This window comes from Conger conger, chromosome 10, assembly GCF_963514075.1.
Source record: "Conger conger chromosome 10, fConCon1.1, whole genome shotgun sequence".
Taxonomy (NCBI): Eukaryota; Metazoa; Chordata; class Actinopteri; order Anguilliformes; family Congridae; genus Conger; species Conger conger.
In genome coordinates this window covers 40,758,666-40,785,427 of record NC_083769.1, presented here as the reverse complement: position 1 = coordinate 40,785,427, position 26,762 = coordinate 40,758,666, and the positions used below count along the sequence as shown (strand labels likewise).

At 41.3% G+C, this 26,762-nt stretch overlaps 5 protein-coding genes across 13 annotated transcripts in view; 1 reads left to right on the top strand and 4 right to left on the bottom strand.

The window, feature by feature from the left end:
• Positions 1-1,382, bottom strand: part of kif1b (kinesin family member 1B) — an 82,950-nt gene extending 81,568 nt beyond the window's left edge. For all 8 annotated transcript variants that reach the window (XM_061257283.1, XM_061257281.1, XM_061257286.1 and 5 more), the window contains exon 1: positions 1,121-1,382. The gene's annotated coding sequence lies outside the window, so the exon portion shown is untranslated. The remainder of the gene's footprint in view (positions 1-1,120) is intronic.
• Positions 1,383-7,482: 6,100 nt separating this feature from the next.
• Positions 7,483-8,670, bottom strand: LOC133139160 (retinoid-binding protein 7-like). The gene is made up of 4 exons (XM_061258511.1): positions 8,530-8,670; positions 7,966-8,144; positions 7,753-7,854; positions 7,483-7,574 (listed from the first exon to the last, which is right to left on the bottom strand). The coding sequence occupies exons 1-4, from the start codon at positions 8,600-8,602 to the stop codon at positions 7,521-7,523; spliced, it is 408 nt and encodes a 135-aa protein (XP_061114495.1). The 5' UTR covers positions 8,603-8,670; the 3' UTR covers positions 7,483-7,520.
• Positions 8,671-10,255: 1,585 nt separating this feature from the next.
• Positions 10,256-11,880, bottom strand: LOC133138508 (retinoid-binding protein 7-like). Its single transcript, XM_061257330.1, has 4 exons — positions 11,693-11,880; positions 11,256-11,434; positions 10,962-11,063; positions 10,256-10,539 (listed from the first exon to the last, which is right to left on the bottom strand). Exons 1-4 carry the CDS (start codon positions 11,763-11,765, stop codon positions 10,486-10,488), a joined length of 408 nt encoding a protein of 135 aa, XP_061113314.1. The 5' UTR covers positions 11,766-11,880; the 3' UTR covers positions 10,256-10,485.
• Positions 11,881-13,515: 1,635 nt separating this feature from the next.
• rbp7a (retinol binding protein 7a, cellular) lies at positions 13,516-16,383 on the bottom strand. The gene is made up of 4 exons (XM_061257331.1): positions 16,270-16,383; positions 14,961-15,139; positions 14,580-14,681; positions 13,516-13,837 (listed from the first exon to the last, which is right to left on the bottom strand). The coding sequence occupies exons 1-4, from the start codon at positions 16,340-16,342 to the stop codon at positions 13,784-13,786; spliced, it is 408 nt and encodes a 135-aa protein (XP_061113315.1). The 5' UTR covers positions 16,343-16,383; the 3' UTR covers positions 13,516-13,783.
• Positions 16,384-20,248: 3,865 nt separating this feature from the next.
• On the top strand, positions 20,249-24,831 carry lzic (leucine zipper and CTNNBIP1 domain containing). Of its 2 annotated transcripts, none has more exons than XM_061256993.1 (7): positions 20,249-20,367; positions 21,052-21,159; positions 21,641-21,776; positions 22,391-22,489; positions 22,821-22,916; positions 23,455-23,536; positions 23,687-24,831. In XM_061256993.1, exons 2-7 carry the CDS (start codon positions 21,059-21,061, stop codon positions 23,743-23,745), a joined length of 573 nt encoding a protein of 190 aa, XP_061112977.1. In that variant the 5' UTR covers positions 20,249-20,367; positions 21,052-21,058; the 3' UTR covers positions 23,746-24,831. The 2 variants fall into 2 exon arrangements, with proteins under 2 accessions (XP_061112977.1, XP_061112978.1); XM_061256994.1 differs by having other exon boundaries at positions 20,288-20,367; positions 21,049-21,159.
• The last annotated feature ends 1,931 nt before the right edge of the window (positions 24,832-26,762 follow it).

Here is a 26,762-nt window from a genome sequence, read left to right as displayed (position 1 = left end):
CGGGTTGATGTGCTTCACGACTTCTTGGTTTGCAGGCTACATTTTATGTGGATTTTCTGTGCATCTTTAAAACAACAATGTTGTGGTAAACAGCACGATGTAGCCTATGGTTCTTTCAACTGTCCACGCACATCACATCAAGCTGCCTAAACACTTAGGTAGCCTACGGCATACGCCCATGAAATTCTAGCCATCGACTTCAGTAGGCTATCATGGCGAGTAGCCTAGCATTCCGACGAAATGACAGGAAAGATTAGACTCTGTCGAGTTACAGGGATCCCAATATCATATTCTACATGGTTTCATTATTTAAATATGTCTAGTATATTCACAAAGAATGGCTTCAGCTAATATAACTAGCAAGCTAGACAATGACAATCATTTACCGGTATTTTTAAGAGGAAGATGTAAACATCCCTGGCTGGCCCGCAACATTAGCTGTATTCGGAATTGTCTCAGTTCCCTGGCTAGTAACTTCTCGGCTACTGTGTTAGTTTTTTTGTTTGCTCTTAAAGACACATTTGCCAAAACAGTTTGAAACAACACCACTCTGTGAAACAACAACGGAGTTTGAATAATAGAACGCAACCCTGCGAGTTCCTGGAGTCGCGTTTAGCATACCAATAACTGCAAGCTACATTGTAGCTAGCCAGTGGTCATTGTCGCCTCATTTCTCGCAATATTCTGCTTGCAACAACGCTTCTGTCTGATTATGAGCGCCGCTTTACCTTTCTCAAAATAACTTATCAGGACCTTAAACTGTGATCAGGACGAATGCCTTTTCACATAAAACAATTATTTTCTGCGATCCTACCTTTTAATGAACTTACCCGACTAGATATGTTGTTTAAATCAAGGCTGCTGCTGCTGCCGCTGCTGCATCCAACATCCAGTACGTATTCGGTCTGATACTAGCTCGTAAGCATCTCCCATAGCATCGTTTAAGACCCATCATCCCCGTCCCGAATACCCTTAGCTACCTACTGTATTATCATCATTAGCGGGAAGCTATGTCAACGATTCAGTGAAAATATTATCAAAACATATGTGTCTGTTACGCAAATATTCCGACCATAAACACACAACAAATCCGACCATCTCCAAAGTGTTGTTTACTTACTCAAGGGGATCCGCAGGCGAACGACCCAACCATAGGAAACGACGGACAGTGCAAAAACTAAAATGACGGTGAGGTGTCACTGCTCAGAGAATTCCAACAAATAAATATGTAGAAATCCCTCTATTGTAAAAAAACACCCATCATATCGCAGGGTTACATTTTCCACCAAAACGCCGTCCACTGAATTCGTTGATCGCGTAGACACACGTTTAACCCGCTTTGGTGAAAAGCCGAGGTATATGAACGGCAAAAAAATTGCAGAAGAGCCGGAATGCTTGGGGTTACTGAGAAGATTACGTCAGTTCGTTCATCACGGTTCTGACTGTCAGATGGGCTGTCCAATGAAAGCGGCTTATTCCCAACTGAGGCCGTGATGCACCAATGGAGATCGAGGAAGATCAGGTTCTTGATTGTGACGCATCACTGCAGGACTTCTCACCGCTTCGCACAGCTGTCATCGACTCTTCGGCACAATGCTTTTCAAAGTGTGTTCGTGCGCCGTCTGGCAGAAACGCTGTGGTATTGCAGTTGCAACGAAGCGAAGACTGCGGTCTGCTCGAGCAGTTATTAATGCTTTACTCCCCAAAGATTTGGTGGTGGCAGTTTTGTATGATTTGAGGGAAACACGCACATCAGAATACACTTAATACTATTGATATAAAATTGCATATGTGGGATAAACTTCTGATAGTCTACTTTACATTACATTATTGGCATTTGGCGGACGCTTTTATCCAGAGCGACGTACAGTTGATTAGACTAAGCAGGAAACAATCCTCCCCTGGAGCAATACAGGGTTAAGAGCTTTGCTCAAGGGTCCAGCGGCTGTGCGGATCTTATTGTGGCTACACCGGGATTAGAATCACCGACCTTGTGTCTCCCAGTCATTTACCTTAACCACTACACTATAGGCCACCCGCTACTGACTGCTCTTGCTCAGTTAGTTTCCCATGACGAGTTCTGTAGAAGTCTCTGGCTCACACACCTTGGCCCTGTCACGCATTGCGATGAAAGCCACCTGCTAGGTGTGCAGCGTCTCTCGACCCCCAAACCAGCCAGGAATGTGTATTTTCTCAAATTGAGAGCTGTGCATTTGCAGTGTGCCTACACCTTCACCTCACACGTGTATAATGCCAGTGAAGCATAGACCACTTGTCAGGGCTTCACACCGCAATATTTCTTTTTAGAAAAACTTCCTCTTTGAAAACTGACATTTAATTTCCATTAAATAGCTAAGAAACCTTATAAAATGACCACATATCCCTATATTTTCTTGTTTTTTAATCAGAAGTTTTGTGTGTAGAAATGTCTATTTGAGAAAAAGCAGACGGAGCAGATGGAGTCTCTGTGAAGCAATGACCTCATGGAGCCCTGGCTAAAGTTCTCACGCCATTATGATGATTCCGCCTCCAGATTTAATGCCATTCATCTCGGTCTTCTAGCAGTCAAAAAGGGACTTCAAGAAAGAAAATACTCTTTGCATCTGTTCAGACAGCTGTCTCTCATTCCTATGTGTGATATCGAAATAACAATATGAAATAACATTATTTTATTCAAATGATGTGCGTATGCTCATGCTCCAATATTGCATTTAATTTTATTTTTAATGCATTTTTTATCTGTTTCAATTGGACTGACAGACATGCATAAATGCGTCTAAAAATGAAGAATATGACTCTTCATTTACACCACTAATTACCTTGCAAGATGGGTAAAAATAGTATCATCACTAAATCTTTTTAAATCACACATACCATCTATGCCCTGAATGTACGACAGGGAAATGTGTATCAAAAATAGAACTTAAAATGATGAATTCAGCTGAAATGAATCCAGCTGCTGGATCACAATTGTACACAATTATATCACTCCAATTAAGAAACCTCATAGTCAGTTGAGTTTCCTGTTCTCTTATTCACATTTACTCTACTTTAAGTGAGGACATAATGAAGGCCTGGCCTCCTGCAATCGAAACTGAAGTTCAGTGAAGAAAAAGTGAATTTCAGTTCTCTAAATTTTTGATACTTATTTTCGTTTGAAAACATTTTCAGAGTTTTGCTCAGTGGTTTCATTTGCCTTACCGCATCCGAATATACTGTGGAAATGACTAAATCTCGAATAAGATGTGTACATTTTGATTATTGTTTTCATGCACACAGGTGTCACTGCTAACTATGAAGCCACAAATAATCTTCTCACACAATTAAAAAAAGACATATTCCTGACAACACTGTATATATTTTTTGTCGTAGGTATATACAAGTATAAAATGTCATATCTATACTTTGTCTTTCCGTTCAGCCTTTTCTACCACTTAGTTGTAATTATATTTAAAGTGTTGCTTTCCACTGAGAGTGGGTAGGCTTATGGCTTATCAATGCAGTATAACTGAGAGGAAGGCTCTAAACAAGTCGTGTTTAGTCTTTAGAATATACAACTGCCTGTATGTACAGCGGAAGCACGTCCATATACTTTATGACCAAACATTTTCCCTCTACATGTTATGGAGGTATGCACTACAATCATCAGAGTTTTGCTCATTTATTCATGGCAAACTTCTCTGTTTCATCGATTGTCACTACTGATGAGGTTTTCAGTGTAACAGAAATCACAAACCCCCAAAAAATAGTTCTTATTATTTGAGGAGGAGAAAAAACAATGACCAGAATGGAAAATAACATTGTATGCAGTAAATGGAAATATACATTATCGTATCAATATTCCTACTTTTTGGATGCAAGGCAGTAGTCTAACCAAAAGTCAGGGAAATCTCTACCACAGGGGACAAAAGTAATGCTTATCAAACATGGAAAAGAACAGTCTGCACTGTGGCCTTGTTTTAATGTCAGATTGTCATAGCACACTATTGTTGTCAGCGCAGCTCAAAGCCAAATTCGCTGTACATCAGGAACCCTGCAACTGTTGTGTGAGGAAGTAAACACTGTGTGGAGCCGTGCTGAGGAAATCTGACACCGGGGACTTTGGGCACAGAATTTCAGCTGTACCCTTACCTGACCCCCAGGACCAGGTTACAAAAGCAGGCCATACAACCCGTCAATAGAGGGTGTGAGGCGGTTAATTAAGTCACCCAGGAAAGGGGTCTGAAATAAATGAAATAAATGAAGAATGTTTGTGAGAATAATGAGAATGGATTATTTTTTATATAATGACTTTCATAACCTCAAAGCACTTTACCCTGAAGGGGGAAGCTATACTCAGCAGTCACTAATGTATAGCGCTCATCGACAGCTAAAAATGAAAAGACATTTCCCAATCAGCTTCCCGTTCCCCTGACATCACCTCCTAGATCAGCCTGATCGACTGCAGTCACGGAAACACAATGTTTGATCATAAATAGAGCCGGGAATATCTGAGCGTATGACACACGTCTCGATACAGTTCTCATCAAAAGAGGAAATCTTACAGATCTCATCACCATGGCAACGGTCTTGCCACAGGCAATGCAGTCATTTGCAGCACCAGCGAGAAACCACCAGCCCAAACCAAACGATCAGCGGGCCAGTGCCTGCACATGAAGTTCAACTTAAAGCAATGGCAAATTTAATTGAATAATCAATACATCATGGGCTAGTTTAGTTTTAATTTTAATCCTGGACTAATACATTTTGGAAGAGGAATCTCCATTCAAAATTATTGACTTAATCTGTGTCCAAGAAACTGGCCCAAAGGGTTTTAAGTGAAATATAATAAAATTAATATTTGAGGCTAAATACACTGTCAAAATAAATGATTTCTTCATTGTGGAAATTGTATTTCACAGATATATAAAAACAATTAGGTGCTACATTATGTCAGAGCACATGACCTGGATAGCACTGTCACCCCACTGCATGATGGTACTGAGTCAGGATCATGACTGAGGGCATTTCTGTATGGAGCTTTAATGTTCTCCCTGTGTCTGTGTGGGCTTCCTCACACAGTCCAAAGACTTGCAGTGGGCTAACTGCAGGCCCCACTGTGTGAGTGGCTGATGTGTGGGCCCGGGGATGGACTGGCAACCTGTTCAGAGTGCACCAACCTGGCAACCCGTTCAGTCTCTCCATCTGCTGCATGTTGGGATAGCCCTCACCATGGACGGATGGATGGACTGATGGACTGATATTGACATACCGTACATTCTTTGCTATAACACATTTTATTTACATACAAATTGATTCCGTGTGCACACAATGACACGATCAGCTTCATATATATACACAATCCAAAGTACAGCTGTGAACATAGCTAAAATGTAAACACGATCAGTGCACATTACAGTAAGTAGCAGATGTACATGCATAATATACTGCATCTACAGGATATTTACTACAGGGCTAAACTATTAAACACAGAGGGTTAAATAAGGACAGTGTATGTTGCTATGGGCACACTGTAGTGATCCCTATGGAAGCAAATGAGTCAAAGGAATGTGCTCTACTTTCGTTAGAAATGTTAGGGATGTGATGACAACAGCCACATTTTATAACCTTTCACATTCATTTTAAATCAGTTGTGTTTAATACGCTTGTCCTGAGCTTGTAGTGATGAAATCATGCTCAAACTGACCTGTTTTTAGAACTGTTCAGGCAGAGAGCTATGAATGAATTTGAAGCCAAATATATAGTTAAAGAATGCACATACATCAAGTGTTCTATTTTCAAGTGTAATTGTGCATTCAACTACATAAAATGCTGATCACATCTTAGGCTTAATCTTAATGTGGCCATATTGACACAACAGACTTCAATTTAAGTGAGGGTTGTGTACTTAAATGAAATAAATCCCCAGCAGTTCCACTTAAATGGCAGCTGAAAATAGCAAATGCTGTTGTAGCTGAAAAGATTAAATCCCTGCTTGATCATGATGGCACTGCTGCACCATAAATTCTCCAATAGGATGCACCATTCAGGGGGCCATTTTGAGACTTTATCTAACAGACCATTCATGCCATAAAATACTAGAAGATTGTTATTATTCCTGTTATATAACCTGCATTTCAACATGCTTTTCCTTTGCCCATTCCCACAATAATAAACACAGGAAGGGGAAAGCATTGAGCGGTTAATGTCCGACTTCACACCATCCCGGCTGCGTCTTCATATCCAACGCGTTCCATTTCATGTCCTGACGACTTGATAATGAAGCTTCTGCTGCTCCATTCAGTATCGCAGAGAAGCCATCTTTTATGATGAATGGGCTCCTAACTACACCACTGTGTGCCACCACCTTGCAAAATCAGTTGGGGTAGGGGGTGGGTGTTCCTATGCAGAAAGGAAAATACCCAACGCCCTACAAGCCAGCTAAAATAAGAGCATCAAATAGGTGCTCTACAACCAGGACAAATAGACTATATGAGACCCCTTACCCAGACAACTTCACAGGGGCTAGCCCAATATAAGAGACGGTGGAGCACACAGAGCTCAGAGAAATGCACTCTGTTTAATGGACAGGGGAGACTGACGTTTCCACAATAAACAACATCCTCCTCAGAGTGTAGTACATACGATACTTATAAAATATGGGACTACATTTACAGCATTAGATTTTGCTCTTAAGCCCTGAAAGACAGCGTCTCCCATTTCCAAAGGACATATTTTAAAATAAAATGTTATTTATTCCAAAATGACATTATTGGAAGCTGCTATTCATTGCAGCATTTTCCTCTGATTGCCTCAGATACACTGCAGATCCAGATACTGAATCAATCGGGAATTCAGGCCTGTTTTTACCAGGCCTGAATAAACAGGGGTGGCTGAGTGACCAGCTCTGTCCAGTAAACCTCAAGCTTTGCACTGAATCACTCAGACTAACCAGATTGTCTTTTTTTCTGCCTATTTCACATGAGCATTTATTCAGACATCTGACTCATTTATTGAGGTTCAATGGGAGTCACGCATTTGTTAGGAAACTTAAATAAAATAAAATAAAATTGCTATCATTTGAGGTTCAGGAAGGATTGCCCTTTTATCCTATTTAGAACACACATTTCCTCTCTTCAGTTGAAAGTGATGTGTCAGTGGCCTGTCACTGCAGAGTGTTTATATGGAGTCTAATTCCACTGCTGCGTTTATATGTAGTCTAATTCCACTGCTGTTGTCTCCTAAGGTAGTAGGTTTCCCTCTCGTCACAAAGTGGACACTTGGTTAATTGAAGGAAAACTCAAAAACATTTTGTTAAGCCACTGGCCAAACAACCTTGTAACACTCAAAACAGAACTCCATCTGTTTAAACAGCAAATCACAAAAACACCCATTTTACATTGGTGAAGTCAAATAATGTTTTTACTTGGGGATTTAAAAAAACTATATACTAAATAAATTACATATTTGTAACCAAAAAGCAGAAAATGTAATACTTGCATTGGCTATTTCAATATTTTATAGCAAATTCTTTAAATCACTCAAAAGCTCTTTCTGTAAATCTGCCTGCAGACTTGATCCTCACAGCGAAGCTCCTAGATCAAGCAACGGGAAAAAGAGAAATTACAAATCCTACAATCATCTTTGCTGCATCACACACAGTAAATAATAGTATACATATATTGACTGGAACAACCTATAATCCCCATCTATGTTACCCCGACAACCCACCCATTACAGGGGAGCGGTAAAAGCCAGGTAAAAGTACAGTACCATGTGTAGCCGATCTCCCTCAATCCAGTGTGTCCATCCTCGATTCTCCTTCTCTCCCTTCTGCACACACACAATTCTGTCTCCGTCCCAGTTCACCACAGTCTGAGGACAGAGAGGAAGATTACTATGAAACCATAAAACCTGCAGTATTGACTTAAACAATATCACAATACTCAGAAGGAAAGGGTTTGCATTGACTGAGTGTCTCCTTACTTGGCACTTCCGGTAGTCCAGTCCCTTGGTAAACTCCACAAACTCTTCCCCCATCTTGAACGAGCAGCTGTAGCTCTTGAAGGCGCTGACGGTGCTCATGGTGAAGACGTCTCCGTTCTTCTCAATGACCCTCTGTGGCCTCAGCAGTCTGGCGATCGTCCGCGTGGGAAAGTCAATACCTGAACGGACACGGTCTGCGTGAAACGGCTTGGACACATACACTGTACATCACCCCAGTAAAACTGCCACTGGTCCTGCAAGAAGTGTATTCTCTCTGATTAAACAAAGACTACAGATAATGAAGTTCTAAAGGCTATAAAGTTCAAGAGCACATTCAAGAACAAGATCAATGTTCTGTCCCCATGGCCACCCTAAAGAGTTCCGTTTAGAGTAGAATTTCTTTTTTTTTTTTTTAAGCAAATAGTTTTAAAAAGTGCTTTATCTAAAAACAAAATTATAAATCACTGAATACATTCACTGTACATTGCAAGAAAAGCAATTTTATCACCAACCTAAAACAACCAGTTCTAGGCTAATAACGTACAAATCACAAACCACACTCACCAACTGCCACCATCCACCCTTCAAAATTGTCATTGCTGACCATGTTCCATGTACCAGTGTAGTCGACAGGCATGTTGGACCTGTTAATTACGTGTTGGGACGCACACCCTTCCTATCTGTGTACTGCACCTCTGTCCTCAAGCTGAGCCTTCCAAATCTAGGCAATATGCAGGTACAGGTGTCCAAATGAAGTTCTCTCCCACCTGAATGATGCACAGGTGGGAGGTCGTCTGCTTTCATAATGTGATCTGACCCAGTTTTAAAGGTCTAAGGTGGTCGCCCAATCCCCAGCTACTGTTTTGCAAGAGGCGTTTGCTGATATGCAGTTCAGAGGTTCTTAAAGCTTACAAGCTGTTGTTTGGCATCATAAACAGTGTCAGATTCCCCCAAATGTTCCATTATACTAATAAACAATTCAGTTGGAATTGAAGTAAATACATGTGATCCAAAATTAAAAATTGCAATTGCAATAACCAATTAGGTGGAAGATTTACCAGACTAAAGCCAATAATCCAAAGAGACTCGATCCGGTGGATGCAAATGGTGCACATTTTAATAAGGGTCACCCTGGACTATCCCCTTCTCAAATTATTACACAATGTTATTGTCAAGGAAAGACAACACTACCTTTTCCATGATAGAATATTCTCATTTTAATTTCATCTTTCCTCATTTAAGTATCCTTACAAGTGGGTTGATTATAGTTTTTGCCACAGAAAAAGAAAATGACTTGAATTCCAGGCATAGATGCAATTGTAAACCCAAAATGAACTACACGTTAATATATTCACAAACAAACCACTTCAGGTAGAGTAATTATGTAGGATGTAGTCTGCAAGTGGAGTTCTCATTCTTTTTGAGTGACTGAACCCACACCAAGGCCACCACAAATGTACATGAAACATATCTGGTTCCAGCACCCAATTCAACTTCATATTCTTAGGAAACTTTGCACCAAGTGTGCGTTAGCCATTTACCAGCACTAAAGACCAGATTGCTGATTAATGAGAATAAAGATGTATGGAATAAACAATGCCACATTAATCTCTGGAGAGAGCTTCCTCTGACAACACATGCTGTTCATACAGGATAAGACACATAACCTACTGTCAAATAAATCTGGTTATTCCATCTCACACACTAAGAAGATTTCCCAAAGCACCATTAATGCCTCTCTTACTTATGAATTACATAAGTAACTTGAATGTCTTGTCAACCAACTCAGGGTCTCCCCATTGGTTAAGACCCTTTGAAGGACATCTTTGAAAGGTTGGAACTATAATCATTTACCAAAGAACTGTATGCAAAATAGATAAATCATAAACAAGGCTTGATAATCTGGTTTGTAGCAATGTAGATTCTTAAGTTTGTACATCAATAGGGCAAAAAGACTAGTCACATCTGAGGAAGCCATGTAATGAAACCCCACTCAAGGATTGTCAGATGACAAGCGTGAATTGTTTTGCTTTGATGGAGTCTTGTTTTCTCAACAGGGGCCAATGAAAGCATAAACATAACACGGACATGATATTGTTGCATAAACATACTCAAACAGGTCTCTCTGAAAATGGCATGTCTAATGTTGAGTCCCACCTGCATGCCAGATAACCAAATGCAGAGGTCTCAATATGCCAAGGGTCCTGAATGGGTTCATAACTGATGAGGCCTCAAACTTCCACAACATCCCTACACCCATCAGCTCATTAAACAGGTCAGCCATACATGCTTTGTGCAATCACAAGTGCTTTATTTAGCTACTTTCAGGTAAAGCCACCATCTTTGAAGACAAATGCTCAGAGGCGGAACTGTATTAAGAGGGGAGTGGACCAATGGTTTGGTATTTGAATATTCAAATCATGACACAGTAACAAAACATAAAATTGTAAAACATAGGCCAAAATGTTTAAATTAAAAAAAGGTTAATATAATTGTTTTCTATCCACAAGCAATGCAAGATCATGGACTCTTTTTAAATATTTGTTGACAGACTTGACCTTCACAGTACAGCTCCTTGAGAGAGAGAGAGAGAAGAAAGAAATGAGATCGCCATTTACACAAACATTTGCAGAAAATAAAAACAAAACCCCATTCTGGTTGTAAATGAACACGGTTTTCAGAACCAACCAAAACAGAGTGGAAACTGACATTTGTTTTGCCATTTTTCCACTCCATTCAACAGTCATCAGTCATCCAATATTGTGATCTTCACTCCTGGTCCCGGCAGGCCACGGGGCCTGCTTGTTTTTGTTGTCCCTTAGCACTTAAATCAGCAGATTAAAGTAGTCCATTACAGAGGACTGGTTTCATTGATCTGGGTTCTTATGTCTGAAATGGCTGCTGCTATCAAGGCAAAAAACAAAATCCACCACCATGTGACCCGCCAGGCCCAGGAATGAAGAGCACTGCAATAAAGGGAAAAACTACCACAGTACCAGGTAGAGGTGATCTCCCTCGAGCCAGTGGGTCCAGCCCCGATCCCGCTTCTCCCCCTCCTGCACGCACACCATCCGGTCTCCATCCCAGTTCACCACTGACTGAAGGCAAAGAACTCATGAAATAAAGTGTAGACAATTTATTTTGCTTATCTGTCAATCTTGGTTGATAGCAAATGTGATCATGTACATTGGCTGACTTTAGTGACTTGGCCTTTTCAAAAAGGAATTTCAAGCAATAGACTGTGTGAATCTAGAAATACCTGCAGGCAGGAAGAAAAATCACCATCATACCTTGCACTTCCTGTTGTCCAATCCTTTAGTCATCTCCTCGAACTCCTCCCCGATTTTAAAAGAGGCGTAGTAGTTTCTAAAGGTGCTGAGGGTCTTCATAATAAACGAATCACCATCTTGCTCAATCACCTTCTGGGGCTTCAGCATACCCGCAATCTTCCGTGTTGCAAAGTCAATATCTGTATGGTGATGATGCATAAAGAGATGGTTAACTCCTATACGCTCCACAACTGGTTTGAAATAGTCCACCTCGAACCACCTAGCTCCCGTCTGTATAAAACCGTATGCTGAGGGCACACGCCATAAAGGGACTCTAGCGAGAGGGCAGCCTACTGCAGAGGCAATTCAACTTTGATTTGGATGGTCCCCTTTCTTAGGGCTAACACGAATAGCAGAGTACGATTTTCAAATAAAACAGCCGTTGGACACAATCTCACCGATGGCTACCATATATCCGTCGAAGTTGACGTTACTGATCATGTTCCACGCGCCACTATAGTCAACAGGCATAGTGACTCTCAGGTGTAGCCGAGGCTATACAAACACGCTTCAGCTTGCTAGAGCAGACTGCGCTACACCTCCAATACGAACAAGAGTGGCGCTACATTACCAAACCACCCGAATTTAATTAGTGAAGTCCAAGCTTCGCTATCACGTGCTACATACGTGTAAAACATGTTTGGTAATTGCTTCGTTAATTGAGCGTAACTATTGTAACTAATTGTAATTATTAGAGCCAAATTTACACAGGGAATGCTGCGATTGGTTATATAAACCTGGAGTGTTTCGCAGCTTCATTCTTTGTGATAGGTTAATGATTGTATTTATAGAATATAGTGTATTTTTTATGTTTGTATCGTAACCTTTCGAACACCCCTCGTTAAATTTAGATTGGCAGATTAAACTAGCGATTCATAGGCCAACTGAACCACAGCACTCCGGTCCTCGAGCGTCGATCTGTGTGCTGCTTTTTGTTCCAACCAATTGCCAACCAATTTTTGTTTTTAATTTGCTGACAGCTCCATAAAGTACCCTGGTTCAAGCCTGTACTTGGGCACAATTAAGACCAGAAGTTGTCACAAAATCCTGAAACGGATCGGCCCTTGTTGCTCGCCCCTGGTGTAAATCGACGACACACTCACTGCCGCATTGCTTAAAAACGAGTCTTGATTTATTGGAACATATGGTTCGCCTGTCTGGATCTTCCTCAAAGCTCGTCTGACAAGTCTCACCTCAGATAGAGCACCCCTGAGAGCCCAATGTCGAAATCACGTTCCCTCCCCGCACGCGCACTTTCTTCAAGCGATAGACAGCGGAAAAACATTTTCAAAATTTGCCAGTTTATTCACGTGGTCCTCTGGGTCGAAACATACACTATTTCATCATTGTTGTGCTGGAATAATAAGAAAAATCCTGGAATGTTCATTTGGAGATCAAATCAACAAATCAGTATCTGGGTTACAGTATATTGCCGTTTATTTGTTTCTCAGGTACACTTCATGTTCTATTTTTAATTTAGAGCTGAATAAACAATTAATAATCAATTCCATCAGCAAGTGCATTTAAAACTGTCTGTAAAAAAAAAAATCACCGTGTTGTAAGTATGCCTCGAGAAAATATACACAGCAAAATTTCAACTCAACATCTTTTTATTTATCTCAATTTCAATAATCGGTTTACACTAGACATTCCGTTAAACGATTTGAATATTCATATTATTGGCATTTGGCAGACGCTCTTATCAAGAGCGACGTACAGTTGATTAGACTAAGCAGGAGACAATCCTCCCCTGGAGCAATGCAGGGTTAAGGGCCTTGCTCAAGGGCCCAACGGCTGTGCGGATCTTATGGTGGCTACACTGGGATGAGAACCACCGACCTTGCGTGTCCCAGTCATTTACCCTAACCACTACGCTACAGGCCGCCCCTCATATCATATCAAAATGTCTCATAGTTCATTTTAGCATGGCGAGGTTAACATTTAATTATTTCCATATTTGTGTCACCCTTTAAGTCACCACATGATAGGACAAGTAATAAAAAATAATTGACAAAAGGCGTTAAAAGAAAAACAGTAGCTGCATACATTCGAATTTCTATAGTGCATATAAAAAAATATAAGAATAGTTCTTTCAATTGTTCATGTTACAAATTGTACATATATACATTTGTTTACAGCAGGCTACTGATTTATCACTTCAGTCACTTGACTAACTATACGCATACGCCATATATCCTAATCCCAATAGTTTTGTGTTCTAAGAGTGCCCTCTAGTGGTGCATACAGTTCATTACATGCAATTCAAACGTTCGACGATCTGATCCCGGCACGCAGGGCCTTGGATTGTCGCGGAAGAATGTACCCATGCATGCCACACAATATTACGTCCTTGAACTCATAAGTTGTTGAGCAGCGCGTGAAGAACACGACACTGCTCTACTCTACTCCTTTCATCCTTCCTGTGCATCACTTCAAAGTGTGGAGTCGTTCTCAATCCTCAATACGAAACGACAGCCGTCTCCTTGCCTTCAAACATTCTTTTTGAAAACTTGCTTGCAGACTTGTCCTTCACAGTACAACTCCTTGGGAAGGAAAATTGGGACACATCAGCATTTATACTGGTAGCTTAGCAACAGGACATTTTGTTTGGAAACTAATAAGGACATTTCCTAAAATGTTTGTTTATGTCAGCGAGTGGGGAGAAAACAGCGTACTTAGAAGTCACAATCTATGGTAGTAATCCTTTTACTATTCCTAGATTCACAGATTTTATATGCTGATTGTTGCAAAAGACTGCCAGTATTCTCAAAATTAATAAGAAGTGCAAAACATCTTGTTTAGAAATATCTTATCATAATCATGCAACTGCTTGAGAAAAAGCTCATTATGATTCATGAGAAAAGTGTGACAACACTGACAGTCACAATGTAATAATGATTTAATGTTATTTATCAGCAGCAGGAATGTGTGACAGGGGAAGGAACAGAATGGGACAGTTATATGGGACAATGGGATAACAATGTTAAAAACAGAATGTTCCCACATCGCAATGCTGATGTAACAGTCACTGCTGGTAATTGTCAGCAACGGAGTTCTAGAACGCTGATTTAGAATTTTGAAAAAAAACATTCCAACGGGCGTACTCCTCACAGAGCTCTATCTGGGTGAAATGTGATAGGGGGGGAGAGCAGCATTGTCTCACTCTGGTGGAGGAGCAGCTGACAGCAAGTCAGAGCTGTGTTGCACAATAAAACAATCACAGCTGTGTTGCATGGTAAAAAAAACAAGTCAGAGCTGTGTTGCGCAGTGGAAGCAGTGCCTCACCAGGTGAAGTTTGTCGTCCTCTATCCAGTGTGTCCAGCCGCGACCCTTCTTCTCCCCCTGCTGCACGCACACCAGCCTGCTTCCCTCCCAGGACACCAGTGACTGTAAAACACAGGTTTACACACTGATTCTGCTGCCACAGGCAGGTTTACACACTGATTCTGCTGCCACAGGCAGGTTTACACACTGATTCTGCTTATGCACAATGTTTATCTGAAATTAATTTAGATGTTAGTGTTGCTGACAGTCACTGATCAAATACCGAGTTCTTTATTATAAAATAGAAGGAGGTGAATTGATAGGAAAACAATAGTTTGGAAATGGCTGAGTATTAAATATGCTAAGCAGCGCACAGTCCAGACGGCCTGATCCTTCCTGTACCTTGCAGTGTCTGCCATCCAGACCGCTAGTAAACTCCGGAAACTCTTTGTCCAGCCTGAAGGAGGTGGTGTAATTTCTGAAAGAGGTGATGGTCTTCACCACGAACACGTCCCCCGTCTGCTCCACCACCTTCCTGTGTTTCAGAGGCAAAACCAACTTCCGCATGACGGCCCCGACCCCTGGGGAGGGACAGACCGCAGTCAGGACAAACGGACGTATCCCTGCTGCCCCGGCACGCAGTGACATCAAGCACACAATGCAGTGAAATCAGCAAAGGCTGCTGTGATATCTCAACACTACTGTCCATTGGAACTGTAAGGGTCATTTTCTAAATTGATTCTTAATTGACAATGTGTGTTAACATGAAGACAATCACGTGGTTAAAAATAACCTTTTATTTTTTATCCTTATTATTATTAGACCACTTTCTGAATTAAGTGCTTACGATTACGAGTCTTTCTCTGTCTCTCTCCCAGCAGACAGCCTTTGACCTTAATGTCTCTGCTTCTCCTGGAAGGGGGTAGCTAGCACATTCCGGTCTTACAGCAAGATCAACAAGGGGTAATCAGAAGACAAAATACTGATAAATCTTAGTGCCAGCTTCATGTCTTTTTGTTTTGGTAAAGCCCCCCCTTCTGGAAAAGTGTGTATAAGAGTCTTACTATGTCTGATTCAAATCAGAAAGCCAGTAAGCTTTCTCACTTTCTGTCATTTCTTTGCAAATAAATACGAAAGTTAATTCTAGGTATCGTTGTTTTTACTGGGATCTATTTAATCAGACGATGCTCACCTGTGAAATGTTAAAATGGGCATTTTTCCCTAACCTACAGGTGTACTAACATCTCCATATACTGGCCAAAAAGGGAGCAATGAATATTTCAGTTGTTTGGTTTTGATGTGCTCACAGGCATGTTTGCCAAAGCTTTGAAGACAAGTTAATGAAGTCAACTTCTATGAGGCAGAATTAAACATTACTACTCGTTAAAAAGTCAGCTGACCCAGGTCCCATGCTCAAACCAAACCAACACAAAGGCAACAGAAGCATATTTGTGCATAAACCCACTTTATCTAAAATGTGAAGGCTGACAGTTTCTCTCTATTCATTGGGGAAGAAGCAAAAACCAATGTTCTACTTCATTCAAGCCTTAAATAACCTCTCTCTCTCTCTCTCTCTCTCTCTCTCTCTCTCTCTCTCTGTTTAAAACCTTCACACACACACACACACACATACATACACACACGCAAACACAAATACAGTAAGGTTGACGTTGACCCAATATTTTAAATATGACAAAAGCTGAAGACTCACCCAGTGCAATCATGTACCCATCAAAGTTGGCATTACTGATCATATCCCAGGTACCACAAATACTCTGGGGCATCCTGCTCACAGATTGGCTCCAGTAACTGTGAGAGAGGAGACACAAACTTGCCAGGCGCTCAGTGTCAAATTGACACCAGAAGCACAGCACGTTTTGTTTTTAAACAAAATGAACTTACAGGAGTGGTGGAGTAGGTTTTTCCCTTTAAGCTCATTGGCTGGTGCTCTGGAACGCAGCTCTGTGTGGTTCCTCAGGTGTGCCTTTGATGATAAGGTGTGACAGGTGGGTCTTTTTCCTTGCATTGCTTCTTGGAAGTAACCGAAAAAATAATTTTCAGAAGCAATATTTTTCAGCTTTTCTAGCCCTGGGGCTGAGCTGACAACCATGGTTTTTACATTATTAAATTATATACTGCCCTGAATGATTTATTAACCTGTTTAGACTGTGCAGCATGCGTATCTTTATCGGAGAGATGAAGCCCGTCACAGCCCTCTGGGTGAAAGATGTCTACAGACGACAAATAAACTGCACTGAGGAGCCTCGTGTACATTCTGTTTCACTGTCCATCTTTAGACCAATATACCTGCATGACAGCCCAACAAGCGCATGTGTTTATATCTAAACAAATATTCCCAAATATTGACACTACCAAAACCTTGTCTTCTGGCTATAAAACCACCACCACAACAAAAACAACAACAGTGACAATAATAATAATAATAAAAATTGTAAATAATTTATTATAATTTCAATCTAATAATAATAATAGCACTTCACTGTGCTCTACAATGCTGATGTGTGATGATGGCTGATGTAAACTCAACACAGATAAAACATAATGTAATGTAATCAGTGCTTGAGTGTTGAAGTCATACCTGGGGAGCAACTACATTAAAGCAGTTATAGCCCTCAGCCGTCCTCCCCCATTGTATGTAAATTTGATCAGATTGCCAGTGTGAGAGTGTGCCAACCAAGCAGATGAAACGTCTTTCTCACAATTCAGGATCAAAGGAGTCTCTGAGTCTGAATGGTTCACCCATTTAATCAATTCAGAAGTGTGAAAGGTTTCATCTTACTGTCACAAGGTGTATTTAGCTGGGAGCCTTGCATTGATGAATAAATTAATGCGTTTTAGTCTTGGGGAACTTAAATTACAGCACACAAGTAAACACCAATAGTCACCAACAAACATCTTGATGCACTTCACAGTCTTTGTCTTCCTTTCAATCTTGACAGATCCATCCAGCTAATTCATCACATGATATGACTCATACTCACAGTGGTACGAAATACCCTGCGGAAAACAGGCAGAAAGCGTTTCCTGTAAAGAATTCAGGAAATGAAATATACAGGAAACCAATGCAACAAATTAAATGAATGAAAATCACTGAAATCAGATAAAAATGTTGACGATTGATTTGCACAGTTAAGACTATCCTCTGTAAGGATGATTGTGGCTTACAATATCTCATCTCCACATCAGAAACACAAATGCACTTCAATAGTCCAATGTCCCAAACGTTGTTAAATAGTTGTTACAATATTAATATAAACTGGAATATAAGGCTCAATGAAAGGCTAAATTGCCAAATCCAGTAAATCTTGCAGCAATACAGTATCCAGTTTGTCTGCACTTGTAATACAAAAAGTAATGATTAATTATTGAAAAAAATTAATATATGACTGTTGTTCAATAATCCATCACTTTTAGAATAATGAGGAGTAGTAGCTGAAGTAGTAGTAATAGTAGTATTATAATTATCACCATCATTATCATCCTCATCTTAGAATTAGTCTGAGATTTATATTTTTAACCCTATGGTGGCATTTCACACATTTAACGTGTGTGTCATGTAAACATAATACGTCTCATCTTATTTGATTTGCATAACCCCCTAAACACGGCAGGCTTGGTGGGGAGCTGGTCTGTCGTGCTCTGAGGAATGTTGCTCAGCAATGCAGAAGTTCTCCAGGATATTCTGTCCTGCAAATACACTCAGGTGCGGGAACGATAATACCTGCTTTCTCTTTATATTCGCCTTCAGGCCAAATTCACAGCACTCTTGCATGGTGTGGGTGTGAGTGTGTATGTCTCCTGTCACTTTGTTCTCTGTTATTGATGGATGATCAGTGGCTCTGCTCACGTTTTAAGCTGACCACATGCAGTGATTCCAACTGTAACTGAACAACCCCCAGCACATGTGGAGCGTTTTCACATGAGGTTCCCTCTGAAAACACACCCTGTTTTTTGTTTTTTTCCCTGGAAAACCAGTCACAGTGTGACACGTGGGCTGTCTTTCAAACCCAGAAGGCAAACATCAGCCTTACCTGTCAAATTTAACGATGATGGCATGTAAGGGAGCTATTGCTGCTGGTCATTACATTACATTATATTTGGCACTTACATTTACATTTTAGTCATTTGGCAGACGCTTTTAATCCAAAGCGACTTACAAGTGCATAGGTTCTACCATAAGTCAGAGCATCACATCCAGAAACTAGCAAAATACACAGGAAATGCTGTTCTAAACATAGTTGTCATCAGAAGTGCCTTTTTTTTTTTTTTTCCGGGTGGGGGGGGATGGTTAGACAAGGATAGGGATATCAGAAAGGAGGGGCAGGGGAAATCAGGAGGGAGGAGTTTGAAAAGGTGGGTTTTGAGTCAACGTCGAAATAGGGGGAGGGATTCTGCTGTTCTGACAGTGGTAGGCAAGTCATTCCACCACTGAGGAACCAGAACGGAAAACAGGCGTGAACGTGCAGCTCGACCGCCAGGTGCACGTAGAGAGGGAACCGTAAGGCGACCAGAGCTGGCAGACCGGAGTGGTCTAGCTGGGGAGTAGGGAGTGATCAGGGATTGTATGTAAGGTGGGGCAGTCCCCTTAGCAGCCTGAAATGCCAACACTAGGGCCTTGAAACGGATGCGTGCGGCAATAGGAAGCCAGTGGAGGCCAATGAGAAGCGGGGTGACATGAGCCGACCTGGGCTGACTGGTGATCAGGCGGGCTGCAGCATTCTGGACCAGCTGGAGGGGCTTGATGGCACATGCTGGGAGACCGGCTAGGAGGGAGTTGCAGTAATCCAGGCGGGAAATGGCGAGCGCCTGGACTAGGAGCTGGGTGGCTTTCTCAGTCAGGAGATGACGGATACGGCGTATATTACACAGAAAGAACCTGCAGGTTCTGGCAGTGGAGGATACTTGCGGAGCCAGGGTGAGGCAGTTATCAAGAGTCACCCCAAGATTCTTTGCCGTACGGGAGGAGGAAACTACAAAGTCCTCAACAGTCAATGAGAGGTCGATTGACGGAGAGGACTTAGCAGGGATGTAGAGAAGCTCAGTTTTGGCAAGGTTGAGCTTCAGGTGATGGGAAGTCATCCACGCAGAGATATCAGCCAAGCAGGCAGAGATCCGTGTGGTGATTTGGGTATCGTACAAAACAGTGCATATCAAAGTCATACAACAAACAACTGAACACGTGACTGTTCATTGTGCTGTGGATAAAAATGTCCAACCAAGCATGAAGTACACACAAACCTATTCTGGCCAATATGCCTTTTCTCGCTGCATTAGCTCTCTTTCTGTGGGCGCTCAAAGACGGTCAGCAATACCTCAGTACAAAGATCACTTATCATCATTGCATAAATGCATCATTACTTCTGAAATGTGTTATGATTGTGTAACAGGATGTTCTCAACAATAATTCCATGCAGCAAAATTTCTTCAAATTAAATAGGACTGCACTATATTTTCTGTCACTTCCACTTGTAAAATAGAAATATGCTCAATCCACGTAAAAATCATGTGGGGCTGGCAAAGTCATGATGAAAGGAGATATTCTTTATATTATATTTTTTTGTAGTGGTAGAGTATCTTTGTATTTTCAGTATCTTTGGTGTTGCTTGAAATGAGGGATATCTGATTGGACAAAAAAAATCTCTCTCATGCCTCTGATTGGACCAAAACAACCGGAAACTAGTGTAACATAAAAACTGTTCCCCTTGTCAAAAACACATCCCAAATAATAAATAAACAGCACGGAAGGGGATGATATCGCAAAATAAATTTTCTTGACCACAACTGAAAGGTGAGGAATGTATGAATTTTTACCGCTGGATTGTCATATTGAACGCACTACCCGTTGGAAAATTTGTGAATCATTAAAAATACATTTAATGAAATGGCTAAACAAGTTTTTGGAGCTAGGTAGTCACCAAGGGCTGGTATAGTTAAGTTTAGCTAGCTAGTTATAGTGCAAGCGCAGCAGCTAACGTCGTTGTTAGTAAGCGAGCATTAAAATGGTAACGTTAAGTTACTACGAATAACGTTATTGTTACGTTAACATTTGAACGTTATTAGCGAGGTAGCGATAGTGTGCTTGCCAAATTGCTATTTGCCTGGGTGTGTCCAGGTTTGTTATTAATAAAACATGTCATTGTGAATAATCCCACGTTACTCTACTTTCATGTTTGACAAGTAGCTGCGAACGCTGCGTTTCTATGGGATGTGGATCTACCTAGCTTGGTTGCTATATAGTTCGGAAATGTATTTACCAAAAAATATTTTTGGCTACATAATGCACTTACGTTTCGAGCGTACCCTGGTGTAAAATCCAGCTATAACCATCTTGAAATTGCCAGATACCAGCTGTTTCAAAACATAGCTTGAGCTGGCCAAACCATGTTTAGTATGGAGCTGGTCTGAACTGGTCAATCAGCTACCAGCTACCAGCTGTTTCAAAACCTAGCTTGAGTTGTTGTTTTTTCAGCAGGGTAGCCATGGCTTCTCGTGGGAAATCGGAAACCAGTAAATTAAAACAAAACATGGAGGAGCAACTCGACAGACTAATGCAACAGCTCCAGGACCTGGAAGAGTGCAGGTAACACACTCCCCTTCATCCCATCGCTAAAGAAGCGTACAGGTTGTTAATGACATTGAAATTGACGGCAGAAATGTGTGCCTGCCAAACAATGGAGCAATATACCATATTAAACAACTGGCAATGCGGGGCTGATTCCAAGCTATTAGTGCAACAGTATACAATCTTAATTACTATTTCAACTGCCTGCCTATGTTTTTATTGTCCTGGGTAATGTTCGTATAAATGTAATTGAGTAAATCAAGATTACAAGTCTTGCAGCTGTCATCCTCATTTAATTTGGGTGTTTTCGAAGTGCAGCGCGATCACAAAGTATTTCACAGCGACAATAATACGGAGGTATAGCCCAAAAGTTTCGTTTATGAATTGTTTCATAAACCACAGTCCCCCACCCTACCCCACCCATTAGCTCAGTCCCTTTGCGAAGTGTTCAGAGTTCAGAGTGCCCACTAAATTCCCGGTCCTGCCCTGACGTTCGCAGAGAAGAGCTCGACGAGGACGAGTACGAGGAGACAAAGAGCGAGACCCTGGAGCAGCTGAATGAGTTCAACGAGTCTCTGAAGAAGATCATGTCCGGGGACATGACACTGGTGGATGAACTTGGAGGAATGCAGCTGGTATAAATGATTTATCTGTTATCTATTATATCTATTATCTATTATATTATATATAAAAAATAAAATAAAAAGGATGATTATATTGGTATATTATCATTACCGGCGGCACGGATGGTGCAGTGGGTAGCACTGCCGCCTCACAGCAAGGAGGTCCTGGGTTCGAATCCCCGTCGGCCGGGGCTTCTCTGTGCGGAGTTTGCATGTTCTCCCCGTGTCTGCGTGGGTTTCCTCCGGGTACTCCGGTTTCCTCCCACAGTCCAAAGACATGCAGGTTAGGCCGATTGGAGAGTCTAAATTGCCCGTAGGCATGAGTGTGTGAGTGAATGGTGCGTGTGCCCTGCGATGGACTGGCGACCTGTCCAGGGTGTATTCCTGCCTTTCGCCCAATGTATGCTGGGATAGGCTCCAGCCCCCCTGCGACCCTGATCGGGATAAGCGGGTTCAGATAATGGATGGATGGATGGATTATCATTACCTCCAGCACCCCAATCATGTTAATAAGATGCAGCCCACTTTTGTGTTGTTATGACTGTGACACATTTTTAAAATAGTTAATAAAGATCCGAGGCCTTTTCTGAGAGGTGTTACTTTAGCCTCCGTCTCTGGTTCCTCAGGCCATCCAGGCAGCCATTAGCCAAGCATTCAAGACCCCCGAGGTGATCCGTCTGTTTGCCAAGAAGCAGCCAGGACAGCTCCGGACCAGGCTGGCTGAGGTAAGACAAGCATTTACGTTTACATTTTAGCCTTTTATCGGACTCCCTTATCCAGAGTGACTAATAGCTAATTACTGGGAGTGCAGTGGTCAGGCTATGGCACCCCAGCGATAGGTAATACTTTGTTGCTAGAATTCACATGTGGAAGGGAAAGTAGGGAAGATTTTTTTTTCTTTCGTTTAAGCAAGAAGTAGAGACTCATTGTTTAAGGTGGCATGTTACTCATCTCCACATGTACAAGGGGAAGCAAACAGAATTTGTTGCTGTGTGGGAACGATGGGCGAGGGTGAGAACAGTGCGGGGTTCATAAGCAGGGTGAATCTCGCTGCAGATGGACCGGGACGTGATGGTGGGGAAGCTGCAGAGGGACGTGTACACGCAGCAGAAGGTGGAGATCCTCACCGCCCTGAGGAAGCTGGGCGAGCAGGTGGGAGGATCGCTGCAGCTGTGGGGTGGACGGGCTCAGACGGGAAACCTGCACACGGCACTGTGAATGCTGTTCGCCCACAGCTCACACTTACCTACAGCCCAGGAGGTGTTGGCACCAAGTACCAAGCCTTTTTTTCAGCTCTGCGATTGCCAACGCTGTGTGCCATTTGTCACATATTGTTTTATACACATGGCACACAGCTTTGACAATCACAGGACTGAACACAAGGTTTGGTACCTTTACAGTGCCAAACGCTAATCCTGATGTATTGTTGTAACTGTTAATCGCACATGTCACTGTGTTTCACTGACCTTCTAGCTACACCACCCTCGTAATAGAGGGTCGTGCCTGGTTAAATAAAGGTTAATAAATAAGACAATTTTGCTAAAGGTTTCTAGCATGACGGCAGGTGTAATAAACACTTGGGGGTGGGGGGGGATCCCAGTTCTGAAGTGACTCAGGTCGTCGTGTTATATTATTGTTCTTTGGGAAATCCGGATTCATAATGCTCATTTTCTTTCTCCTGGGTTCTCAGCTCACGACAGAGGACGAGACGTTTCTGGTGGCGAACGCGAGCGCCACTCTCAGCCAGTTTGAGAAAGTCACTGCAGACCTGGGTGAGGGTTTTCTCAGTACAGTTTGGATTATCTCATAACAAAGTGAATGATTTATCATTTGTTCTGTTGGGGTACATCTGAACCACCCTCCAAAGAAAGTGGTGCTTGTTAAATGTTAATGCTGATGCCATGACCCACTTCCATCCCCAGGATCAGGAGACAAGATTCTGGCCTTGGCTTGTTCTGGTGTGGAGAAAACTAAGACATAGAGCAGCTCCACACCCCAGTCCCAGGACCACCTGCCTAACTCTGTGCGCTGCAGCTAAAGCTGTCTTATGAGGGAAGACGGCTCATTCTTTACCCGCATTTCATTTAATCATCCGTCAAAGCAATTATTTAGTAAATTGTTTACATAATTTTTCATCCATTGCATTTCTTGTGCAAATGTTGTTTTTATGCAAGATGAGATGATTCAGAAACTTTAATCCTCGTGTCATTATGTTAGTAAGGAACATTTCTCAATTGTGAAGATGGTACGACATTGTCTGTACTGGCACTCCGTTGTTTAGGATTCCTTTTTATTTAAACTTCTGTGAACTTCAGTTAAATTGGAAAAAGTTAATGCCTTAATCAGTGTTTAGTGTAAATGTGAAACAGTTGGACGACTTTGATTGGATGAAGCAGCAATGAGTTGTAATTGTAACATGGGCAAAAGAATATACTGTATATCTGAAGAAGAAATGAAAGCTTTTTTGCCGTTTGCCAGATGAGACCCAGACATCCAGCACTTTCAAACGCAGTGCACTGATGTGCAGGATAAAGACAGTCTCGGACATGTTGCATTGACAAGCCTCACCACGAGAAAAGCAAATAATTTCCTCATGATGGGGCAGTTGGCATTAATGTCATCTTTTCCACAAGGCCAATCAGAAGTTCTTAGATTTTAGCCCTTCACACGCAAGCAAAACCTATTTTTAGTATTTGTAATTCAAGCAGCATTTCCTCTTATCCCTCTCTTAAGATAATTTGTATGGTGTGGTTGTGGACATTGTTCTGCTGAGGGGAATTTCAGCAGAAGCTTCCCTGGGTAAATTAAGTATAGAACACTTTTGATATTGTAATACGAACTGTGGGATTTCGAATTGCAGAGATTGTATGTTTAAGTGTTAACATTGGCTTTGTATACTTGGTTTTATTTCAGTATATAAAACATTAATAGAATGTAAGCTGTGGAAAAAACATGTCATTATGAATAATCACATGTTGCATTTTTTTGAATGCTTGACCTTTTTTAACGTTTGAAAATTGTATTAGAACATTGTGTAAAAGAATTGTAATAAATGGCACTAGTTGTATGTTCTGACACTCTCTAGCCGCCTGGTGGCAGTACAGTACATAACGTCAACAAATGTTACTGTAAAATATGCCTCTGCGGGTCCACCTTTTGCCATTACAGAACCCACACGAGGGGTGGTCTTAAAATGATCCATACAAGGACAGTGAAAATTAAGATGGGGGAAAAAAAATCTTGGGGCTCAAAAGGCAATTTAACCCATATTTCACCGCAGCATAATGCTTTTCACAAAACACGAAGGCAAAGTCAACTTTTTATTCCAACTCCTCATCCTTTATTTTGTTCAGGAGCGAGCGCCAGCTTAACCATAAACGGACTGGGCAGAAAAGCCAGTGCAGCCCCTAACATTCACAAAGGCAGCTGTCAGCAGGCCTCAGGCACCCTCTCCTTTCACTTTACAGCAAAAAGAAATTAAATAAAAACAAAACTGACATTCCCAGTGGCGAAACTGCAGGTTGTAATGATGTGTGGAACGAGATTATCTGAGAATCAGCAGTATATTACAAACTGGTTCACAATATCTAAAGAGCTACAGCCCCCTCCATCCCCATCCTGTCACACAATGGCACATAATTTACACTGAGTAGATATCCGATTGTGCAATAGACTAGATTCCCCTCACCAAACGTGAGTGTGTGATGAGAACTGGACTCGTAACGGACATTGAAATCCAACATTATTTTACCACGGCAACACGTCAAGATACAGATTCAACAGGAGATTTAGAAAAGTAAGCACTTCTTTTAAAAACTGGGGTTTGGGTATCTGGGAGACAGATTTATATTGTAATCAATTGCTTATGAAAATATTTGCATTATAACACGTGTGCCTGGTTTCAAAGGGAATGACACAATTGGATGCAATAAAGGAACATTTTTTTTATGTAAACGTAACCACACCTGGCATACTTAATAAAAATATTAAGTGAGAAATATTTTCAGTGGATGAATTATGTGGAGATTGTGTGAGAAGGAATGGGGTTATGTCCAGCGTTCTAATAAATGACATCAGCCTCATCCTGATCGGGCATGAGGCACTGCACCTACAAAATATTTAAGAACTGGAATTATTTAACTTCTGACCATACACTAGCTCAAATTCACATTGGCTTCGTATAGCAATTTCAACAATGTACAGCCTTTTCAGAAGTTTTCTTTTTTTTTGCAAACTTGACAATATATCTACAGATGATACCATATGGAAAGATCTACCATCTATACATCAACATGAACACAGTACATCTATGTAAGACAATTTCAACTTTCACTTTTATTAAAACTAGCAATTTTTCATCATGATCATTACAACAAAACTGAAATAAAATCCATTCCCCATACTGGTAGGAAATCTAGCATCTTCATAATTAAAAAATAGGTTTTCCACAGCTGAAACAGCACGGGTGAGCGGTTTGTTAGTTGTGTTAAATGTGCTGCGGTCGGCAAAAGGCACTCCCAACTGCCACAGCAGGAGTCCGGCCCCCCCCCCCCCCCCCCGCCCCCCCATGGGTCCCGCTCAAAACAAAGGGGAAATTTCAGGCCAAACTTTGCAACAATTCATTTTAAAAATCTTATTTGAATTTCACTTCGTGTTTCGGGTCACGTTTTTAACCAGGCCCTCAGCTATATTATATCATAAAACCCGCCTAACATGTAGTAACAAACACTAAGAATCATTTAAATTTGAGTCTGTTTGTACTTTAAACATCCAAGAATAAAATATCTCTATGGTCACGCCTTTTCATTTTCATGTAATTATGTAATCTTAATATCTGAGGATATTAAGGAAATTCTATGGTTATTTTTGTAAGGAAATAATGCCACTCAATCCAGTTTCAGATAACAAATGAATGGGTGACTGGCAACATTTTTTTGGAAATATAGATAATTTCTTACCAATTCATTGCCACTTTCTTAACCTGGAGAAAAACAAGTT

What these genes read in the sequence shown, in the direction of transcription:
- LOC133138508 (XM_061257330.1), bottom strand. Translation starts at nt 11,765, where the DNA reads ATGCCTGTTGACTATAGTGGCGCGTGGAACATGATCAGTAACGTCAAC. An exon ending in CGGATATATGGTAGCCATCG is followed by an intron (nt 11,435 to 11,692) that starts GTGAGATTGTGT and finishes ATCACCATACAG; the next exon opens with ATATTGACTTTGCAACACGG. An exon ending in AGGGAGATCACCTCTACCTG is followed by an intron (nt 10,540 to 10,961) that starts GTACTGTGGTAG and finishes CTCTCTCTCAAG; the next exon opens with GAGCTGTACTGTGAAGGTCA.
- LOC133139160 (XM_061258511.1), bottom strand. Translation starts at nt 8,602, where the DNA reads ATGCCTGTCGACTACACTGGTACATGGAACATGGTCAGCAATGACAAT. An exon ending in TGGACTACCGGAAGTGCCAA is followed by an intron (nt 7,855 to 7,965) that starts GTAAGGAGACAC and finishes CTCTGTCCTCAG; the next exon opens with ACTGTGGTGAACTGGGACGG. An exon ending in AGGGAGATCGGCTACACATG is followed by an intron (nt 7,575 to 7,752) that starts GTACTGTACTTT and finishes TGCTTGATCTAG; the next exon opens with GAGCTTCGCTGTGAGGATCA.
- rbp7a (XM_061257331.1), bottom strand. Translation starts at nt 16,342, where the DNA reads ATGCCCCAGAGTATTTGTGGTACCTGGGATATGATCAGTAATGCCAAC. An exon ending in TGGATGGCAGACACTGCAAG is followed by an intron (nt 14,682 to 14,960) that starts GTACAGGAAGGA and finishes TGTGTTTTACAG; the next exon opens with TCACTGGTGTCCTGGGAGGG. An exon ending in AGGACGACAAACTTCACCTG is followed by an intron (nt 13,838 to 14,579) that starts GTGAGGCACTGC and finishes TTCCTTCCCAAG; the next exon opens with GAGTTGTACTGTGAAGGACA.
- lzic (XM_061256993.1), top strand. Translation starts at nt 21,059, where the DNA reads ATGGCTTCTCGTGGGAAATCGGAAACCAGTAAATTAAAACAAAACATG. An exon ending in CAGGACCTGGAAGAGTGCAG is followed by an intron (nt 21,160 to 21,640) that starts GTAACACACTCC and finishes TGACGTTCGCAG; the next exon opens with AGAAGAGCTCGACGAGGACG. An exon ending in TGAGGAAGCTGGGCGAGCAG is followed by an intron (nt 22,917 to 23,454) that starts GTGGGAGGATCG and finishes CTGGGTTCTCAG; the next exon opens with CTCACGACAGAGGACGAGAC.